Genomic DNA, 22,006 nt, shown 5'->3' on the forward strand with positions numbered 1-22,006 from the left:
GGCCAACAACAGATCAATCACAATTATTTACTCTTTAAACTTATTTTATAGTATTATGAATTTAAAATATAAAAAGTTTGATTAACTTCCAATGAAATGACAAACCATGAGTTAAAATGAGAAGTCACTTATTCACTTTGTTTATGAGTTAGATTTTAGAGGAGAATAAATTATTTTCATTTGCCTCTAAAATCTAACTCATTTTAACTCATAAACAAAGTGTTGGCTTGTCATTTCATTGGAAGTTAATCAACTTCCATCAAGAGTCATTGCCTTACCATTTATATTTTTAGGTGTCGCCTCTAGCATGCGAGTGAGTGCTCCAACTATATAATAACTTTAAGAGGTTTATAACTTAAACAACTTTTATAAAGAACTTAGAGTCCAAAACCAATATACATATATCATTAACTTTACTTAGTGGTTTGGTTGTAAGGGCAACTTCTGTAATGGCCAGGGTTCAAACCCTAATTGTCACACTCACACGTCAAAAGAGATTGATTTAAATATGTTTTTGCAAATTGTAATTTTAGATATTTTATTATTTTGTTATGCGTTTTTTTTAATATTATAATTTTTAAAATATCACTTAAGTTTTAAATTATTTTCAATATTTAAAAATATTATTTTATAATGTATTTTTAAAATTTTATATAATTTTGATTATATTTTAATAATGTATATTTATGTTAGTGGATGTGAAATATTAATATTTCAAATTATGTTACAAAAAATGATTTTTAAAATATAAGAAAATTATTAAAAAAATATTTTAGTAAAAAAAATATACTCTATTAATTTAAATTATGCTGTAACTTTGCCGTAATTTTACTAAAATTTGATTATATTTTTGCAAATGATTTTTAAATTAAGAAAATTATGTTAAAATTATAAGAAAATTTCAAAATATGTTGCAAGAATATACTCTATCAATTTGAATGAATATCAATTATTTTAACAAAAAAGAAGAAGATATACTTTTAAATTGGCAAGGAGAACTAATATAAATTTTTGTATGTTACTCTATATACTTTAAAGAGAATTTCTTCACCCACCTCCCAACCTTCTTGGCCACCTCCGATGAATTTACCACAATACCCCTTGTTTCGGAAGTTCATTTCCGAAACTGTACTTTTTTTCTTGAAAAAGGTGTTTTCGGAAATGAACTTCCGAAAACGTGTTTTTTTTAATATAAAATATTGATTTCGGAGATTCATCTCCGAAATAAAGTGACTTTTTCAGAAAATGTGGTGTTTCGGAAGTTCATCTCCGAACGCACCCCCCTGGGGAATTCGGAAATGAACTTCCGAAAATATGTCTGGACAGAATAAAATGAAAAACAACAACAATTCGCTTTATTTAATCGGGTGAAGATTACAACGATAATATTACATAAAATTTAAGTTACATATTGTTGAACACGGGTAGGTGGGGATGAGAGAGTGGTGGGGAGAAAAAAAGACTTCCAACGAAAATTAAAGTTTCAATTCGCTTTATTTAATCGGGTGAAGATTACAACGATAATATTATCATCTTAGTTTTTGGAAGTGGTAACCCGGGCCGGAACATATGACGGAGGAGGTGGATGTCCGGAGGAAGAAGAACCGGAGGTACGTCCACCGCGACACAAAGGAGCCAATCAATGTAAGCTATAGTTTATCATTATCATCAGGGGACGTCATTACAAAAAATTGGGAAAAAAATCTTATTATTTTTAATCTTGATTTTTTAGAAATGACGTCCCCAGATGATAATGATAAACTATAGCTTACATTGATTGGCTCATTTGTCTCGCGGTGGACGTACCTCCGGTTCTTCTTCCTCCGGACATCCACCTCCTCCGTCATATGTTCCAGCCCCGGTTACCACTTCCAAAAACTAAGATGATAAATCCAATACAAAAACATTATTCGATACAATCCGAAATCAGAACAAAACAAGACACGTCAAACAAAACAAAAACATGTTATTCTGCCCGACGAGCGTTACAAAATACACATCAAACAAAAAAAAACACGTTATTCTTCCCGACGAGCGAACTCCTCCGAATGAAGATAATTATACCAATCCTCATCCCACTCAGTCTCAGAACCATCAGCGTTGATCACGACTCTCACGCCTGAAGACTGAGCTTGAGCATCCGGGCCCCGGGCCCCCTGGGAACGAGAAGTAGAGCCGGTCGAAACCTTCTTCTTCTCCTTCACCTCCTTCACCTCCTTCACCTCCTTCACCTCTTTCACCTCTTTCTTTGAAGAATCCTTTCTTCCCTTAGCGCCCTCTCTAGAAGACATGTTCCTGTAAACAATTGAAATCGATTAATATGCGCAAAATAAAAAACAAAAAAATTTGAACTTCTGATATATTTCGGAAGTTCATTTCCGAAAACTGGGATGGAGGTGTTTTCGGAAATGAACTTCCGAAACACCCCTGCGATGCAATTTCCTGCAACTTCCATGGCAGACCCCTAAATCAACCTTCAAACCAAATCAAAATGCTTCTAAACAACCTAAATACTACTAACAACCTAGCCATATATCATTTATGCAATTAAAACCCTAAATAACATGCATTTGAATAATAGATCTAAAAATTTCAAAACTTACAAAGTGTTAGGATTGAGGGCTTTTGAATGTTGTTTAGCAGTGTGATTGGAGCCTTGATGCAGCTTTGGAATTCTGTTTGCACAAATTTTCGCCTCTGCCACTTTTTGTTTTGATTTAGGGTAAATGATTGGGGGAGGGGGAGTGTTTTGATAAATCTGCAGAAATCGCAGTATTTCGGAAGTGAACTTCCGAAATAATTGTTTCGGAAATGAACTTCCGAAGTAAGTCAATTTTTTTAAAAAAACACGCTTTCGGAAATGAACTTCCGAAGCAGGGGTAGTTTTGGTTTTTCGCAGGAGGTGACCACCCATAGGGAGGTGGGTAAAGAAATTTTCTACTTTAAATTATGCATTTATCTTCTTTTTTAGTAGCATTCATATTATTACTTAAGAAATTTAAATTAAAAAAATTTAGCAATCATAATTCACCTCATTCTTAAGTTGCATCTCATAGTTATAATCACCGAACTTCATAGATATATTGTTCCTAAAACTAACTCACCTTTGCGATTTTTTCTTGTATATCATGAATGGATAAAAGAGATATACAAACAATATTTATAATGATAAAAATGTAATTAACAAAAAAAGAGCAAGTTCAAATGTCTCATAATATATTTATGTGAGATCCTTACTAAAATCAAGTAACTAATCGAGTGAGCTAAAGGAACAAAACAACATATCAACATATTTAAGAGACATCTAATAAAGATTCTAAAATTTAAAAATATTTTTTTTCAATTTAATAAATTTGTTATTTTCTTATATAAATGTAACTACATGCATGAAGTTTTTGTATTATATAAAGTGACAAAATAGTTTGTTGTTTCTTACATAAGCAAAAGAAAGAAACAATGACTATAATTCTCAAACTTGTGTATGCTATGATTCTCTTGATTTTCCTATTTCATTTTATAACTGACACTGGTAAGTCTTTTTTTTTATAATTAAATCTATTTATTTTCAAGTTTGTTTTTTATACTTTATACATAATATTTACTATTTAGACCCTTTTTAATAATATTATATTATTGCTTTTTTACATTATAGTTGCTACTGATTGTTCTTCTGCCCTCAATTGTACACACACTCCGTGTATGGCACCTACACTGCCAATGTGTTTGCAGGATAGCTGTGTATGCGTTTAACAGTTAAGTGGAAAAATAATTCTATAAGTTTTAAGTTTATAATTTTATTTGTGTTAGAGTGAATTATATTATTATTATTATTATTATTATTATTATTATTATTATTATTATTATTATTATTATTATTATTATTATTATTATTATTATTATTATTATTATTATTATTATTATTATTATTATTATTATTATTATTTTTCTCACTATTTTAATTTTATTTATCTGACTTTTTAATTTATTTTACAGGGGAAGCAGAAGTGGTTTACATTGCTGGGTGGCTTGAATCCTTTCAATTTGTTTTAAATTTTTGTTCCATTTAGTTTGAGATGCTCATCTTTTGTTTTGTGTCCTTTCTAATTTTGCATGTCCATGTACTTCAATTTTTGGAACATATAGTGTCGTCTTTGTAATATTTTCTTTCATCGGCTTAGCAACATTTTATGCATGACAATGTTCTAATGAGTAGTGACCAATAATATTAGAAAAATAACATAGGAAAGACAATTTTTTGTACTTAACATCAACATTAAAAGCATAACCCTCCATTTTCACAAGAAGAAAGCTGGGCAATAATTCTATTAAAATTCTAGCATAATATCCCATTTTTATGGTTATTTAAAATGGAAACCAATACCTCTTGTAGTTTAAAAAATAATTCTTTGTCTCCAATATTTAAGAAGAAGACCATGTGTTCTAATTCAACATTGTGTGTTGACATTTGAAATCAAATTCGAATTGAAGTCTAGTGTCTAGGTGAATACATGAAGGATACTAGGAGATAGAATCCATGACCCTATTGCCAAAACCCTTATAAAATCCTTAATAGATGAAAAGGAAAAACAAACAAAGAAACCCTTAATAAAAGGCACGAGACCATTTGACTAGGACATTCTACAAATGATTTAATTTTTCTTGCAATGCATCAATTGTTAACATAATCTATAATCTTTTAAAATGTCATCAAGAAGCGTCAAAAGTAACGTTATGCAAAATTACATCGTTGACTTCAGTTTTGATGCATCTTGATGCCAAATGAAATTGTTCTTCCCGATGAGGAAATTTATTCACGGAATGGTCGGTGTCTAAACGTTTGGAAGAGTGGTCTTGTGTTTGTCTTCGAGTAGTCTCTAGTTGAGACGAGGAGGGGTGTACCTGAACACAACCCGACACCAAGTTCAATGATTGTAAGAGATGATAGGTATAACTTCGGTAAGGGGAATTTTCGTGTGTACTTGATTTGGTGATTGTCGCCCCCTTTTATAAGAATCATCCAATGGTTTCATGTTTTCTGGTCTCCATTTAGACCATTCATATTGCCAAGTGGCGAGATATAATTCGTTATATTATCGGTCTGTCCTCTATTTTTTACTCGGATTAGGCTCTCTTTCTTAGGGCAGGAGCAAACCTGTTTTTCCAAGTCCTGGAATCTTCCGTTGATTGATATTTATCTTCTAACACCATTTATTTGACGTCACTTTGTGTATAAATATATTCCTCTTGGGCCTTTTAGACTTCATGGACTAAATTTTTCATTAGGTCATCAATTAAAGTCGGGACCCAATAAGGTTATTCTTTATCGGGCTATCCGTTAGGATTAGGTTAGCTAGGAAGTGTCTGCCCCCAAGCCTATTTTGGTGTAACTCAAGAAATGTTTGTAGCCTATTATATCTCATGTTTCTCCGGTCTCCTTTGGTTTCATCAATTTCTAGAGGTCAAGTTTTTTTAAATCTCTATTGTGCTTCCCTTTACTAAGTTCCTCGTTTTTCCTTTGTCATTCAGAATAATGTTTCTTAATCATTTCTTTGGTGGGCCTAGGGGTGAGGCTTCCTACTCTCTAGTAGGTACATGTTCAATCATTCTCTTGCGGGGGAAATATAGACATTTATTTCTCCTAAGACATGTGTTTTTAGTGAGTCTCTAGTTTGCTTGTCTTTACCACCAAGCATATATACAACAATGCCTTCAATCATCATCTCTTTTCGAATTTCTACTTTATTCATTTGTCCTTTTGAAAGCAACCATATAAGCCTTTAAATAGTCATAATTATTATCATCGAGAATTGGTGGACAATTTATAGATCATCTTTCCATGGTATTTTCCATCTTGAACATAATAGATTAAAAACATTTTATCTCACCAAACTAGAATAATGTGCTTGCTCTGATTCCAATTAAAATTATGTTCGGTTTGCAACAAGATGACACACACAATGTTGAGACAATGTGTGAGACAATATAATTTGAAAGGATCGAAGAATAAATAAACAAATTAAATAAGATATATAATTGGTAACCTAATTTGGTGCAACATTGCATACGTCTTCAGGGTTGTAGTCCAACAAAAAGAAATTCACTAATTCAAGTCATTAATAATATGGGTCTCATTTGAACTCTCTCGGTTCAGTGCCATTTTCCTAATACTACCCGTAAATTTCAACTCAGAATCCTCTTAAATATGATATTTCCTTACTTTTAATCAAACATTCTCCCAAGAGTTTGCAAGAAAGTAATATGTAGAGTGATTCAAATCATAGTTATAGACCAGATACTATATCCTTCGAAAATAAGAAAGAATCTCAAGATAGAGTATCACACTAGAAAACACAAAAGACTCTACTTAGAGAAAATTACGACACTCAAATAATTTTTCAAAAACATATGGTCTTCATACAAGGAGAACCATTTCCTTAAATAAGAAATACGGTCCAGCAGAAAAGCCCAATAGGATTTGATCAAAAACAAACTCCATTCAAAAACAACAAATAAAATCTTCTTTGATATAATCAAATCCAAATCTTTTTAATTAAATCATATTCAATCAAAATCTCCTTCAAATATGATTTAATAAAATCTTCTTCAATTTGAATTGACTTAAAATACTTCTTGCAAATGCAATCTTGCAGACTTCTAAAAGAGATAAAATAGAAACAAATCTCGAATAAATGTTGAAAGAATTCAGATCACACAAAAAACAAACTGAGAGTTAATAAAAAACAAGATGTCTCACAATAACTCAATATATCTTATTCAATAAATTGTCTTAAAAAATTAGTCAATCATCTTATAATAACAAGTCGACATATCGCAGTCATCCATTTCATCGTTGTAATTTCAATCATTATAATTTAATATGCTCCCTTCAAAAGAATGTTCTAGAAAAATAACAAAGGACCATATATGGCTGCCAACCACATTATATGTCCTATAGAGAGTGCTCTAAACCAATGTAATGGTGCACACCTTGAAATAATTTGAAAAGTTACACATCCAACTTTTATAATTTAATGATACATTATACCAAACATTTAAGCAAGTGGAATAAGATACTATAAAGATAAGTATAAAAATTATGTAAATCAGCTCCTTCAAACCTACTTATCAGTTGGGTTCTTTTAATAATGTTTTAAAGAAAACTTTGTATACAAAACTCATCATTGATTTCTTTAGTTTTCAAGGAAAACAACAAAAATCTAAAAAATTTCAGCCGTGAAAACCAACAAATCATAAGATTTTATTTTATTCTATGCCATATATTCGACACCACATCATTTCTAAATATAATTAAAAATTGTGCAACATTAAATAATAATATATCAAAATATTTTTTTAGTGAAAGTCATTGTTTTTGGCCCAAAGAATTCCTAAAAGACAGTCTAGTTTGCACAATGGCACACAAGATTGTGTGAGTGAATGATTCACGTAGCATTTCACTAACACTATGCATCATCATGAGAATAATAATTATCAAAACACTTACTTTATTGATTTCACAACACTATTTGAAGATATTGCTCTACCATGCCAAAACTAAAAGAAGATCAATACTAACATTTTCAATCATGATATTGTTGTAACTCTAGTCGATTTGTTGGTGGGATTTTGGTTTGATTTCTCCTCATCAGTCAATGAAGATATACTTATTAATTAAAGGATTAAAAAATAAAATATCTTACACACCTAATTTTTTATTCAAATATTATACTATACCACATCATGGAAGTATCACTAGTACAAAAATGTTAATTTACACCCGTTTTTTATTAAATTTACACCCATTATTTTTAATAAAAATCGGGTGTATATCCACAGGGTGAGAAATGTCTAATGAATTTACACCCGTTTTATTTTAAAAATATCGGGTGTAATTGGGCGTAATTACATTTTTAATTACACCCTGTTTTAATAAAAATCGGGTGTAATTGGGCGTAATTACGTTTTTAATTACACCCTGTTTTAAAAAAAATCGGGTGTAATTGGGCTTAATTATGTTTTTAATTACACCCTATTTTAATAAAAATCGGGTGTAATTTGGCATAATTACGTTTTAATTACACCCTGTTTTAATAAAAATCAGGTGTAATCGAGCGTAATAACGTTTTAATTACACTCATTTTAATAAAAATCGGGTGTAATTGGGCATAATTACATTTTAATTACACCCTATTTTAATAAAAATCAGGTGTAAATATGTTCTTAATTACACCGTATTTTAATAAAAATCGGGTGTAAATACGCCATTTATGAATGAACAATTATATCTATTTACACCCTATTTCATATACACCATTTAGTTATATTTCATTTTCAGTCGTAATATTGCAAATACTATAAAAATTATACACATAAAAATCATATTTTAACTAAGTCAAAATATTTTTCATATTAACCAAAAAAATATACAAAATCATGTAAAGTCATAATATTTCAAGTATTATAAAATCATACACATAAAAATTATATTTTAACTAAGTCATAACACTTTCTTCATATATAATTTTACGTCATGCTTGACGGTTAGTTTCGGTGTTCTCTAGTTCAATTGAATCCAACCGCTTTCCACATGTAGCATTGGATTCATCCATGGCCAAAATACCACGCCCTGGAGAAGCAATTGTTTTCTGTATGCAAAAAAACAAGACACAAGAAATTATTACAAGAAAGTGTTATTACAATAAAGAGTCACATGTATCAATGGTAACCATACCGCAGTTTTGACGAGTGTAAAAAATGAAAAAAAAAATGGTTCTTGAGTATAAAAAATTTCAACTGGATGTAGCCTTCCAGGAACTTTCATTAGAGGGGCTCCAAAAAAATATCCCTGAAACTTTTCAGCTTCAAGTGTAGCACTCATAACAACCAACTTCAAGTCAGGTCTGTTTTTAAGAACTTCCTTAAGAAGGCCAAATAACACATCTGTAGCCAAAGTCCTTTCATGTGCCTCATCAAGAATAATTACTTTGTATCGTTCCAAAAGAGGATCCGTCATTGCCTCTCTCAAAAGCATACCATCTGTTAAATACCTGCAGAAACGACGAAAAAACATTATATTTGTGAACAAAAAAGATACATACCAGTGTCGGTGTCATGTCCAGTGTCGGTATATGTGTATGTGCTTCATAGTCTAAATATGCTTATGCATACAGTTAGAGAAAGATACATACCAAGAGTTTGATTGATCCTTCTATTGTAAGCAACAGGATACATCTTAAGAAGCAAAAAATGAAGTGATTGACAGACTGTTGGGAAGTGATAGTATTGATGCCTACATGGTGTAACAAAGGCTAAGAGAATAAACAATCAGACCAAAATCAGCTTTTTAGTATTGTGCACGTGATATCAGCTTCTATCATTAGCTCATCAGAGTCCTGTATTTGGTGGATGTTAGAATGTAAATTACAGTCTTGATACGTGCATAAGTTAAAATGATATAGCTTCATATATAAGAGAGATTCACTTGAGATAGAATAGTAAGCAATCAGACCAAAATCCAATAAGTATTTGATCTAACAAATAGGGCAATAGCTGAGATTGTTATCTCTGAAATGTTTTAGGGCTATGTGTTGGCCATGTTTATTAAAAGGACCAACGTTGACTTCAGGTATTTGACGTAGTAACGCAGTCGGTTCACTGTGATGGTTGGTCAAAATCCTCCTATTTTCAAATTTATTCCAACTCCAACCTCTAAGTTGAAATCAACTATCAAAAAGAATTAACAAACGAAATGAAACAATACGTGAATAAATAGAAAACTCACCGCCTTGCGGAGCTTCTTGATGAGTGCATTAGGCTTGCTGTTCAAACCACGTTGAAACCTAAAATTAAAATGCAGAGATTGTTAATAGTAAAGAATCAAATTGAGAGGTGGACTACACGGAAAATATAACAAATATTGAGTAGTAATTTCAAAACCGTCCTTCATAATAATTGTAGTTTCAGTTCTAGGCTGTTAAGTGCCAAATGAACATGGGTTCTAAATTCTAATCATTTATTAGTTTATACCTGAAGGTCCAAGAGAGAAGGAACAAGGGGTTCCTCCATATTTGCTGCTAAAGATAAACATGCAAATGATAGAAGTTGCAGAGACCATCCATTTGATTCATGTTTAACAATGTAATCATTGTTCAATTAAAAGTAGAAATTCACTAATTCTTTTCAAACTTTATGGCGCAAAAAAACTAGAACCAAGAAAACAATTATCTTATCTAAGCTTTGGCCAGTTTGATAGGAGAGATAACCATTCAAGTTTGCCTTATGACGTCACCACCGTATCACATTATCAATTAATCTAATAATAATGACTGGGTCTTCAATTAATCTATCTAAAACCATAACCCCTATCTTTACTATTATCAAATGTCAGCACCAAGTTTTACCAAACAATTCATAATTATTATGTTTAAGAAGAACTATAAAGGCACACTAAATTCATGCCAAAGAAATCAGAGACCAAATCCATGACAATAGCACTAGTGGTTGTATAAGACTTTCGGGCAAAGGTCCGGTTAAGCTATTGTTTGAAAAATTCCTGAAATGAACAATCTATATGCAGAGTTACAATTTTGAATATTCAATGAATATAGAGAAAAAAAGATACTCACAAATACTGTAGCATAGTGAGCTTCCATATGGAATATACTAACTCTCCTGTGAGTCCACTTGAAGACAAATTTCTAGCTGCTATTTTCAGCCCTTTTAAACTCTGTTATAGACTTATACTCTTTAGTCAGTTAGTTATAATAAAGTGAAACAATTACCAGTTAGGAGAATTTAACTAATTTCAACTGATTGTTGTTACTCATTCACATGCATGAAATTCAGATACGGTTTAGAGAATTCTCTCTCAAACTATCAATTTAATTCATTTTCACTTCTACTTAACTTCTAATGCACTGTCTTCAATGTAAAATATATTACACAGCAAACTTTGTCTCATTTCCACCTCATTTCTGAAGGACATGCTCCAAATATCATATAAACAAGTAGCGTATCAAGCGAGCGTGAGAGAATTGAGGAGCTAATCTGGACCACAGAGAAATCAATGGTTGAGATCTGTTTTGCTTTAGAATTAATATTTATGGTAGTTGGTCAAGATTAATTCCTATCGTAAGAGCATGTTCATATGTATGTAAAAGAGAGGTGATAAAAAAATTGACAGTACAAAAAACATAAAGAAAAGAAGTGCATACTTTTGATCCGTGAACAACAACTCTAAAACTTTGTGATGAACTCTTATAAAGCTGATCTAACTTGTCTCTCCAAGTTGCAGCTTCGTTATCCTTGGGAACAGGCTCAGCAAAAACAAGTTTCCCTGGTTAAAAATTGAATCAGCTTAAAAAAAATGGCAGGGTATATAAATAGATCCATAAAATTTAAAAGCATAATCCGTGCCATTTTTCTTATTATGTGAAAACTTATCATCAACTGAAAATGAAAACTTAAAATAAACCAAACAGCAGTTTTTTTCTAGTGATGGAAATCATTTACATTTCATACCTTCTAATAGAGTAATATGTATCTATCTAATATTAATGTTTTTCTTTGAAGCAAATTATGGAAGTTATAAAAAATTTATCCTCGAGAATTTGATCAACTTGCAAGTTTATTATATTATAACTGCCTCATTTACTATATGTTAGTTTGGGTATTCAGGTGAGTTTTTCTTAATTATGTATTTAATATTATTTCCATCTTTTTCTTGTCGTTTTTAAAGAGGCTTTTAAAGGTTTGAAGAAATTTGTTAAGTTACAGAGAAGGTTTTTTTAAGGATGATTGAAGAGGGAATCTAAGCTTTTTTTAATTAAGTGAGATAATATTTGTAAGTCTAAGAATAAAGGAGGATTGGGAGTTAAGGATATCTCTCTGGTTAATCTAACTTTTTTAACTAAATTAAAATGGATGTTGCTTAAAGATGCTTTAGGTTTGTGGTGTGATATTCTTGTAGTTAGGTATGGTGCTTCAATCATTTGCTTTCTTCGAGGGGGAGGACATTTTGGCTTCAATGTACATATATTTGTTAGAAAGGTGTGTCTCTCTTTGGGTCCAACGAGGTTGACCTTTTTAATTAGTTTGTTGATGATATTCTTAGGAAAGTCGAGTAAAACCATCAGACATCCTTTTAGGAGGACCATGTTAGGACCCATTTCCTTAAAGATTAAGTTATCTAGTTATTATTCTAACTTCATTCAATCAGATGAGTTGGTGGAAGGGATTAGTCTATTGGATAATGGGGTCTGATTTGGGATCTCAAGTGGAGGAAACTCTTATTTTTTAGAGAATTGTCCATGTTTAATAATATTCTCTTTCTCTACTCTTAGGTGTTACTCTCTTTGGATAGAGATAAGTGGATATGGAATCATACAAGAGATATTTTCTTCCTCTATTCTATCTGCTTACCTTGTTTAGTTGGATGGCTCCTTGTCTCCTTTTATGGCTAGGAGCATGACACTTCCCCTTGTTTGTGTTAGTTTGGACCACTTGGAAAGTCCGTAATGATATCATCTGTAACGGTGTTTCAAAAACTATGAAAGAGGTCGAGGAGAAAAGTAGTTTTTGGTCTGAAAATGGTTTATAGGTAGATAAGGGATGAAATCATGTATTTACTATGGCTAGTTTTTAGAACTCTATCTTATGTGTTGTAAATATTAGACTGTAAATAATAATTGGTAATATTAGTAATGAGGCCCATTAGTCAAAGTCCATTAGAATTTCTATTCTCTCTTATTTAAGCATGAGTTGCAACATTGTATGAATAACTTTAATATATCAGTGAAATGTTTTACAACATGGTATCACGAGCTCCCGTATTTGGGGGTCTCGCTTCCGCATAAACCCTAGCCACCCTTGTAGCGGAGTTATTTTTTCACGGCAGGTCATCTTTGCAGTTTGTTGTTGTTTTAGGATGATTGGATCATTATTGTTTTTGTGTTGTAGCACATTCTGTTTCTTGGTTTTGCTTTACACCTCTCATTGCTCACTCATCTTCCCAACCCTACTCTACTTGTTTTGCTTTGATCATCTGTGCTTCATGTTCCCTCACTTTCCCACAATTTCATTTTCATCCATAAGCTTACCCTTGATCAGATTTGTAAAGTAACTTTTTTTACGTCCCATTGTGTTTTTCAGGACCTTACCACGGGGCATACGATTGAAATTGCTAAGGAAAAGGAAGGGTTATACTACTTCTCTAATTATCATCCAAAGGTGTTCTCCTCCTCTCTACAGTCTCAATCTTCCTCTCTCCAGTCTCATTCTTCCTCTTTAGCCTCACAAATTTGACTTCAGCTCAAGCGTCCCAGTCATTCTCCATTTTATATAATTAAGTCTATGTTTCCGTCATTGTTCTTACACCATTTTGTTGAAACTTTTAAGTATGATGTTTGTCCGTTGACAAAACACAATAGTGTACCTTTTCCTTCCAAATTCAATTAAAATTGAACCTCTCCGTCTTTTAGACTTATGTCGTCTCGGAACAAAATAAAATTACAATCCCATCAACCATTCATATGAAGCATAAACCTAATTTGTAGCTTAATTAAAATTAATTGACACCATATATTTAAATTTGTCCTAAGCATGTTTAAGGCAGTGACAATATGCATTTAAATACAAAAGTAGTCAAACGAAGCATCTATTAGATAATAATGGCCATCCACTTATCAAACAAGCATGTAACTAAAGAGAGACAGTTTAGAATTAGATATCAATATTTCAAATTATTTTGATAATATATAAAAGAATAAAGTGGGGGAGTGTGGATCATTTTATTTATTTGTCGTTTTGATCTGTAGGGCGCTTATAGGTCAGTGCAGAAGGTTACATTATTTAGTATTTTTCTTAAGGTTTTGTGACAATGAGAGTGTGGAAGGAATAGGGTGTGTTAATGGGCTCATTTTAATGGTGGACCATGATTATTTGATTATTTTTATTATAAAATGATTGTTTGATATTTTCAGTAATTATATCATAAGCAACTAAATTCAACAATAGCATATAAATAATTAAAAGTATACAACAACAAGAATCAACTCTTATCCTATTAAGTGGGATCGATTACATGAATCAATTTTTATTATAATATTCTATATCGAACTATGATTCTATTTAAATCGTTAATTTTTAAATCTTTCTTAATAACTTCTCTTATAATATTTTTAGGTCTTCTTATTTCTTTAGTTGTTTGACTTTTCTCCATCTGATATACTCTCCTTACTATCAAATCTAGATGTCTTCTCTTTACATGCCAAAATCACCTAAGTCTATTTTTTATCATCTTCTCTACTATAAGTACTACCCCAACATTGTCTCTAATATTTTCATTTATAATCCTATCATGTTTAGTGTTATCACACATCTAACGCATTGTCCTCATCTATGTTACAATATTCTCGTTTTGATTCTAGAGCACCCAACATTCAGTCTCATACAACATCGTAGGTCTTACCGTGATCTGATAAAAAAAATTATTCAGCTTGAGCGATATATTTGTGTCACATAAAACAACTCTGAAGTCTTCCTCCGTGTCAGCCACCTAGCTTGAATTATATGGTTTACATCCCCTTTGATTTCTCCGTCATTTTGTGTTACGGACCCAAAATATTTAAACCACTTGACTAGAGAGATGATATGGTCTCCAACTTTCACCTCAAAGTTAGAGATACTTCTTCTTTTGTTGAAATTACATTTTATATAATCCTCCGTACTTTTGCTTAGGCGAAAACCATGTGTTTCTAAAGCTCGCCTCCGAGTCTTCAACCTCTCACTTAATTGCTTATATCTTCACTTCCCACAACCCAAATTCGTTGTCTCCGAAAATTTTCATGATCTTCCATTAAGCCATGGTGCTCAATTGTAAATAATATCCCTTTATACCACGGTAGGTGCCTCTTGTTATGAAAATGACAAGGTTCAATTAACACCAAAATATGATGTGTGGTGACAAAGAATAGAATAGTGTGTGTATATATATATATATATATATATATATATATATATATATATATATATATATATATATATATATATATATATATATATATATATATATATATAGGGCCGTCGTTGAGGGCGTGGGGCTACCGCACAGGACGTCAAATTTTTTACAGTTAAACTATAATTAAATAGAGTCTCATAAAGTATTTGTTAGTTTAAATCGTGATTAAAGAGGGTCCTTATTTTCTTTGTCATGGTTAAACTGTAGCAACTCTATACATGGCCTCCGAAAATTTGAGACGGTTATATATATATATATATATATATATATATATATATTACATGTGTGATTTATTAGAAACGTGGCATTTTTGGTAGAAATAACTTCAAATAAACTCAAATCTTCTTCGAGGATCCTTTGCTGCTGACTAAAACAATTACCTAGTTGAATCTCCAATATAAAACTTTTTGCATGCTACCTAGATATCATTAGACCTCAAACAATGTCAGAAAAAAATGATGGTTGCAATAAAAGAATGATATAATCTAAATAGTAGAAGAAGAATAGGTGGCTAAGAAAAAAAAACCATTATCTCCAAAATGGAGATACTGACCCTACCTTAAGTTTTTGTCACACCCAAGTTGGCTAGTTTCATCTAAATTGAGAAAGAGAAAACAATTAAGTTATTATGAAATGTAGGATGAACAAATCTATTGATTACAAATATTAAATTGAGATTAAAATAAAATTAAAAACTATTAAATTTTGTGAGAGAATACATATAAATATTTTCTATTTTATATTTTTGACTAAATTTTATTGTTTTTAATATTTTTTCAAATTCAAAATTTATAAAATCTTAGATCGTCGCTCGAGTAGCTTGGCGCATAGCTCGGTTGAATTAATATTATGAAGTATAAAATCTTTAAAAAAAATTCAAGAAATAAATTAGATTCACAAACTTGTTTGGAACAAGATGGATTTCAAGTTTCAACTATAGTTTATAAATATACACAAATTATTTACTAAAAGATTCTCACATTACCCTTTTAGATAAATCATTGTTTTATTAAATAAATCAGATTTAAATATAAGATGTATGCACATTTGTTTAGAAACATATCTAAAAAGCTCTTCCATATCTTTTTCTTATGTTACATTTGAGTGCTAATTGTAGATCCACTAAGTTATAACTCAAATCATGCATTGTTGGTATTAAATAATATTTGCAATCATTATTTCATCTCCATTTATTCATTATAAAAATAAGTTAAAAATAAAATAATAAATTACAAAATTGTTCATAAGATCAAGATTGTCGCAACTCACACTCCGCATGATAAAATAAAAGAAAAACAAAAAGTCTCTCTTCCTCAATTCTTAATTCTCAAAACCCTAATTCTCTTTATATTAATTTCAATATGTAACTAATTGACATTGTACTCAATAATTCCGCTTGTTGATGAAGAACAAATAATCGAGATTTGAGCTTCAACTCATATGGTTTTAGCGACTTAGATCAACAAAATGCAGTAACAAAATCATTTATGGACCGACTTAAAATCATCCATTTGAATTCCAACTCTTGAGCATTGATTATGTTCTGTATCACGGCTCCAAGGGCTTTAAACAAACTTGAACGCCATATTTAGGCTTAATAGTGAGTACAACCACGGGTGCATGCCGATAATTATCCGAAATCGTGAAACTAAAGCGAGAGATTAACATAGCTAATATAATTTTAGCTTCCATTAGGGCAAATGTTTGTCCAACACAATTTCTAGGGCCAAAAGCAAATGGTAAGAAACGGCTAGGAACAAATGATTTTGAAGTAAATCTTTCTGGATTGAATTCGTTTGCATCTTTACCCCATAGTTTTTCATTGTGATGAATAGCCAAAACAGGAATCCAGATTGATAATCCTTTAGGGATATAAAGGTCGCCCAATATTATATCTTCAAAAGCCATTCTAGGAAGTACAGATGCGGGAGGATAGAGCCTCAATGACTCGTTTATTACCATATGCAACTGCAAAATTAAATTAAAATTTTAGTTAATGAATATGATATTATGATTTGTTTTCTTTTTCAAAAAAAGAGTATTATATAATATTCCTCAAGGATTTGATATGTATATAGAACCTCTCGAAATTGGTATAAAGGTGGACTTATATAATATATATTAAAAAATATTTTTATAATAAAAAATAAAAATAAAATTGTTTTTTACAAGTTGTTGATATATAAATATAAACAATTTGCTTACATGCACAAATATAATTACATACTATTGTCAGAGATTGAACTATAGACGAACAACTTATAATTATTTATCTCAATATTTGTTAAGTTATCTCTCCTATCCAAAAATAAAAATTTATTAAAAGATTAAAAATAATGAATCCATCTTTAAATTGATCCATATAAAGAGCTCTCTATATTATATAGGTTTGTCAACAAAAATAAATAACTTATGCCAATAAAAAAAATCAATATAAAGAGCTCTCTATATTAAAAATGTTTTAGTGAAATTTGATTTTTTTTCCAATTATTTTTCAACTAATAATTTAAAAACAAATCAATATCTTTTTTAAGTGAGTGGCCATTGTTACTCCATTGAGTCATAAAGGTCAACTCATTTTCTTTTTATTCTCTTTTCCTATGATACGATTTTTCTCTTCTCATAAAAGTATGATTGTATCGTTATTCCAAATTTGAACGAATAGGTTGTATCTTTTGTGGTTGGACCCTCTCTAAAAAGAAAGATAGCCATAAATAATAATATTAATATATTATACTAAAAATGACAACGCACGAGTGCAAAGATGAATAGTAAAATAAATAATATTTTAATAGCAAAAAGAAAAATGAAATCATGTTTTTTGTTTGCTTCTCTATAAATACATATCTAGGTTAAACTAAAATATTTCTAAACTGTCTTTTTCTCAAGATCGTGCTAATTAATTATAACTTAATTAAAAGCCTAAGATCTTTAGAATGATTAGGCTTTTTGGTTTAAATACTATAGCCTAAAATATATTCACAATCTTGTAAAATGAACCTAGTTTAAAATTTCCACCCACATATTATAAAATTAAATTAAATAATTAAAACATATGATAATTTTATAAAATTAATTTTACTAGTCACTTATGTGTTTCTTCCTATCATAATATAAATTTAAAAATAACATAGTGTATGATATTAATTAAATATATAATTAAAAATATATTAAAAAATAATTTTTTTTTTATTTTTATTTTTTTTTAATTAAAATGACTATCATTTTAAAATAGATGGAGTACTAGCTAATAGTACTACAACTATCTAGTAAATTAATTTTTTAAAAAATATAAGATTAATAAATATTAATAATTATTTTTTTAATTTAACTTATTACTAAGAATTTATATAACTCTTGAAAATTATTATAAAAAGTATTTGCACAAAAAAAAAGTATGTTGTATTATTTTAACCAATAGATTTTTTCATAAAAACAACTATGCATAATTTTAAATGCAACTATTAATGTAAAGGTACTATGGGAAGATACCTTATTTTACTAGATGAAGAGAAATAATATACATTATCAAAATTAAAATATTTATTCATATTTAACACAAAAATAGGATCTTATTTGAATAGACAAGTTATAAACAAATTTTTTTATCAGTATAATTATTTATGTATAAACATATATTAGATTATTTATATAAAATATTATTAATTTAATTTTAAATTTTTTGATTTATAAATATTAATAATTTGTTTAAATTGTTACATAAATATTAATATTAAATTATTTTTTCTATTATATTTTGTAAGATATTTTGAAAATTTTATAAAAATAAAATACAAATTTTATTAAAAAAATATTATAAATCATTTTCAAAAATTATCTCAAGAAATATGTAAATAAACAAAGTCATATAACCTAATTCAAATAGAATCTAAAAAAAAAAAACTATAAGAAAATATTGCTACTAACTTACCATAGTGAGCTTGGAGAGTTGATCCAAAGAAGGAATTCCCCCATTGCAAACCCTTTTAACTTCATCCCTAACCTTTTCTTGCCAACAAGGATTACTTGCTAGTAACATGACTGTCCAAGTGAGTAGCAATGCTGTTGTTTCATGTCCAGAAAAGAAAAATGTTTTGCATTCATCCATCACTAGTTGCAAATTTAAGCTAGTTTCCTTTTTTTGCATTTCATTCAATAGTATTCCCAACAAGTCATTCCCATAAGAATTGCTTCTTCCAATCTCAACACAATCTTTTCTACTTTGTATTATTTCCATCAATAGTTTCTCCACTTCCATTTTCAATGACTTTATTTCTCTATTGTACTTGCTTGGAAAAAATCTGTGTATAAAGAAATTGAATCTTATTAAAGAAATACACACATTCTAATTATTGTTATAATTCAATTATGAAATTATATTATGAAAATATTTCTATAAGTTAATTCAGTTGACAGCTGTCTAGGAATATCCGACTGTAGTTCGAATTCACAACATTTCATTTATTTACCTTTAGGCGAAATTTCAGCCACTAAACTACTTGAAGTAGTAAAATAGATTCGGTCCGCTGGACATGCATATTTTTTCCATATTTTTTCACAGGACATATTTAAGCCTACATCGTCTAATATGTCTTTCTCACTATCCGACTGTAGTTCGAATTCACAACATTTCATTTATTTACCTTTAGACAAAATTTTCAGCCACTACACTATTTGAAGTAGCAAAATGGGTTCAGTCCGCTGAACACGCCTATTTTTTCCATATTTTTTCACGGGACGGATAAGATTTTAAGCCCACATCGTCTAATATGTCTGTCTCACTACCTCCTATTTATTTCTAACAGGTTTTTTCAGCACAAATATTAATATAATTTTTTGCAATTTTAATTTTTTTAAATGAAATGCCTATGGGCTCGTCTTGGATTGTCCGACTGTAGTTTGAATTTGCAACCTCTCATTTATTTATCTTTAGGAGAAATTTCAACCACTAAACTACTTGAAGTAGCAAAATAGATTCGGCCCACTGAATATACATGTTTTTTTCCATATTTTTCACGAGACAAGGTTTTAAGCCCACATTGTCTAATATGTATGTCTCACTACCTCCTATTTATTTCTAACAGGTTTTTCCGACACAAATATTAATATAATTATTTGCAATTATAAATTTTTAAAATGAAATACCTATTGACTCGTCTTGTACTGTCCTCAATTTTTAATTTTTTTTGGGAGACAGACAAAAATTATAGACAAACATTCTTAAATGGTGAATTCTTATCTACCCAACTCAAAAAGTTGGGTAAAATTACCTCCTTTGTAAAATGCTTTAAAAACAACAAACATTTGTAGTATTTTAATAAATAATTAATTGTGTTAAATGAGATGGAATCATGTCATTGGTTGGAGGTACACTACCCAACTTTTTATGATGGGTAGAGAAGTTGTCCCCTTCTTAAATATGTTTGTTCCGTTCTCTCTTTTTCATTTTTTATTTATTTTTCCGAGACGAAAGTCATTTGTCATTTCTCAAAGAAAGAAGAAAAATTATGGTTTAAAAAAGAGTAGTTGTAAAGTGAAAGTGGGTACCTGCTACCAGGAAAGCAAAGATGGCGACTAGCTTGAGCACAACGAGTCTGCAAAACTGTGAGGAGATGGAATATTTTCTTTCCCTTTTGGTAACTTGTACCAAACTCAGTTCTAGAAATGATATCTGCAGTGAGTTTTGTCATGTATTCACCAATCTCCACCTCACTTTGTCCACACTCTAACCCTTTTTTTAGTGATTCTAACATCTCTTTTGTACATTCCACCATATGCCCTGCATAGCTCTATAAATAACATCTTCATCAATCTTTCTATTATGACACTTCAACTTGAAACAGTGTCTGGTGTCTGACACGTGAAAGTGTCTGTGTCTTGTATTTATGTCATTGTCTTGTATAATCATGTTTGTGTTAGTGTCTGATGTTTGTGTAAGTGAAGATTTAGATCGTCTGTGGTCAAAAATTGAATTCACTTACTAAATTAGTAGTTGTTTGATCAAAATCAGACGGTTTAAATTTAAAATTTGATATATAAAAGTTATTAAAAAATAATAAATTTTATTTTCTTCTTTTGTTGTGTAATCTCGGTCTACTTTTACTGATGTGCTGGCTGCGTGAATGTGTGAATTTGTGACTGAAGTCGATTGAAATTTTTGATGAGTATGATTGAATAATATACCTTAAGTCTGTCCCCTATGAATGCAGGGGCAACAATGTGACGTTGGTGATACCAATTTTCACCATTTGCCATCAAAACTCCTTCTCCAATGAAATGTTTTGAACCCTGTTTTTGTAACCATGATTTACCAGACACTGTACTATATTTTGAAAGAAACTCTTTAATCAATTCAGTTTCTGTCAAGCACAACCTCGGCTCCGAACCGTTCCAATATATATATCTTTTTCCTACAAAATCAAATTTACTTAAATATTTTTATCATAATTATAGTAATTTAATTATATAGAATAGAAGCGACTCAGATGAAAATATTTTATATCAGCAACAGCAGAATAGAAAATTTTCATCTGAGTCGCTATATGTATGTATGTATGTATACATACCGAATTGTGAGGACCAAAGGAGAAAATGAGGGAGAAGCCGACCGACAATGTCATGGCTAATTGTTTTCATGTCATGTGAAGTTGATTTAGAGACAAGGGAAGCCATGTCGAGGATGTTTCCGGTGAAGAACCGAGGTTTCGGGCCGCGGACACCTTGCATCTCCATGATTTTCTTGATTCTAAGTGGAGTGAAAAAGTAGCATGAAAGGTTTTCATACAAGAGTTTGAATAAAAGAGTGACTAGTATGAACAAAAGGATTGTGAGAACCACCATGATATATATGAGAAGTGATTGTGAGATTATAGAAAGAGTTTGTGGTATGAGATGGGAATTTTATGAATGACTCAACTTGTATTTATATAGTGGGAATTTGATGATGACTACTATTCTTTGATTTTATATATGCATAGTGTGGTTGAGTTA

At 30.3% G+C, this 22,006-nt stretch overlaps 4 protein-coding genes and 1 long non-coding RNA gene across 17 annotated transcripts; 1 reads left to right on the forward strand and 4 right to left on the reverse strand.

Annotated features, from left to right (window-relative positions):
* Window positions 1-1,896: 1,896 nt before the first annotated feature.
* LOC131611123 (uncharacterized) lies at window positions 1,897-3,152 on the reverse strand. The gene is made up of 2 exons (XM_058883232.1): window positions 2,604-3,152; window positions 1,897-2,295 (listed from the first exon to the last, which is right to left on the reverse strand). The coding sequence occupies exons 1-2, from the start codon at window positions 2,912-2,914 to the stop codon at window positions 2,019-2,021; spliced, it is 588 nt and encodes a 195-aa protein (XP_058739215.1). The 5' UTR covers window positions 2,915-3,152; the 3' UTR covers window positions 1,897-2,018.
* A 219-nt stretch (window positions 3,153-3,371) lies between these two features.
* On the forward strand, window positions 3,372-4,169 carry LOC131611124 (uncharacterized). Its single transcript, XR_009286764.1, has 3 exons — window positions 3,372-3,529; window positions 3,653-3,752; window positions 3,994-4,169. It is a non-coding gene; the product is annotated as an uncharacterized LOC131611124 (long non-coding RNA).
* A 4,088-nt stretch (window positions 4,170-8,257) lies between these two features.
* LOC131608739 (probable pre-mRNA-splicing factor ATP-dependent RNA helicase DEAH2) lies at window positions 8,258-9,067 on the reverse strand. The gene is made up of 2 exons (XM_058880266.1): window positions 8,732-9,067; window positions 8,258-8,645 (listed from the first exon to the last, which is right to left on the reverse strand). The coding sequence occupies exons 1-2, from the start codon at window positions 9,029-9,031 to the stop codon at window positions 8,529-8,531; spliced, it is 417 nt and encodes a 138-aa protein (XP_058736249.1). The 5' UTR covers window positions 9,032-9,067; the 3' UTR covers window positions 8,258-8,528.
* Window positions 9,068-9,106: 39 nt separating this feature from the next.
* On the reverse strand, window positions 9,107-11,537 carry LOC131608740 (uncharacterized). 13 transcript variants are annotated; one of them, XR_009285793.1, is made up of 5 exons: window positions 11,214-11,537; window positions 10,967-11,046; window positions 10,626-10,726; window positions 9,782-9,839; window positions 9,107-9,708 (listed from the first exon to the last, which is right to left on the reverse strand). XR_009285793.1 is itself a non-coding variant. In XM_058880267.1 (5 exons), exons 2-5 carry the CDS (start codon window positions 10,982-10,984, stop codon window positions 9,171-9,173), a joined length of 375 nt encoding a protein of 124 aa, XP_058736250.1. In that variant the 5' UTR covers window positions 10,985-11,046; window positions 11,214-11,536; the 3' UTR covers window positions 9,107-9,170. The 13 variants fall into 13 exon arrangements, 4 of the variants coding, with proteins under 4 accessions (XP_058736250.1, XP_058736252.1, XP_058736254.1 ...); XR_009285792.1 differs by having other exon boundaries at window positions 9,782-10,552; window positions 11,214-11,529; XR_009285790.1 differs by having other exon boundaries at window positions 9,782-10,552; window positions 10,907-11,046; window positions 11,214-11,529.
* A 4,568-nt stretch (window positions 11,538-16,105) lies between these two features.
* LOC131611125 (cytokinin hydroxylase-like) lies at window positions 16,106-21,894 on the reverse strand. Its single transcript, XM_058883234.1, has 5 exons — window positions 21,583-21,894; window positions 21,200-21,426; window positions 20,564-20,805; window positions 18,948-19,317; window positions 16,106-16,984 (listed from the first exon to the last, which is right to left on the reverse strand). The coding sequence occupies exons 1-5, from the start codon at window positions 21,854-21,856 to the stop codon at window positions 16,565-16,567; spliced, it is 1,533 nt and encodes a 510-aa protein (XP_058739217.1). The 5' UTR covers window positions 21,857-21,894; the 3' UTR covers window positions 16,106-16,564.
* Window positions 21,895-22,006: the final 112 nt, after the last annotated feature.

The sequence above is a fragment of the Vicia villosa genome, linkage group LG6, assembly GCF_029867415.1.
Source record: "Vicia villosa cultivar HV-30 ecotype Madison, WI linkage group LG6, Vvil1.0, whole genome shotgun sequence".
NCBI classification, from domain to species: Eukaryota; Viridiplantae; Streptophyta; class Magnoliopsida; order Fabales; family Fabaceae; genus Vicia; species Vicia villosa.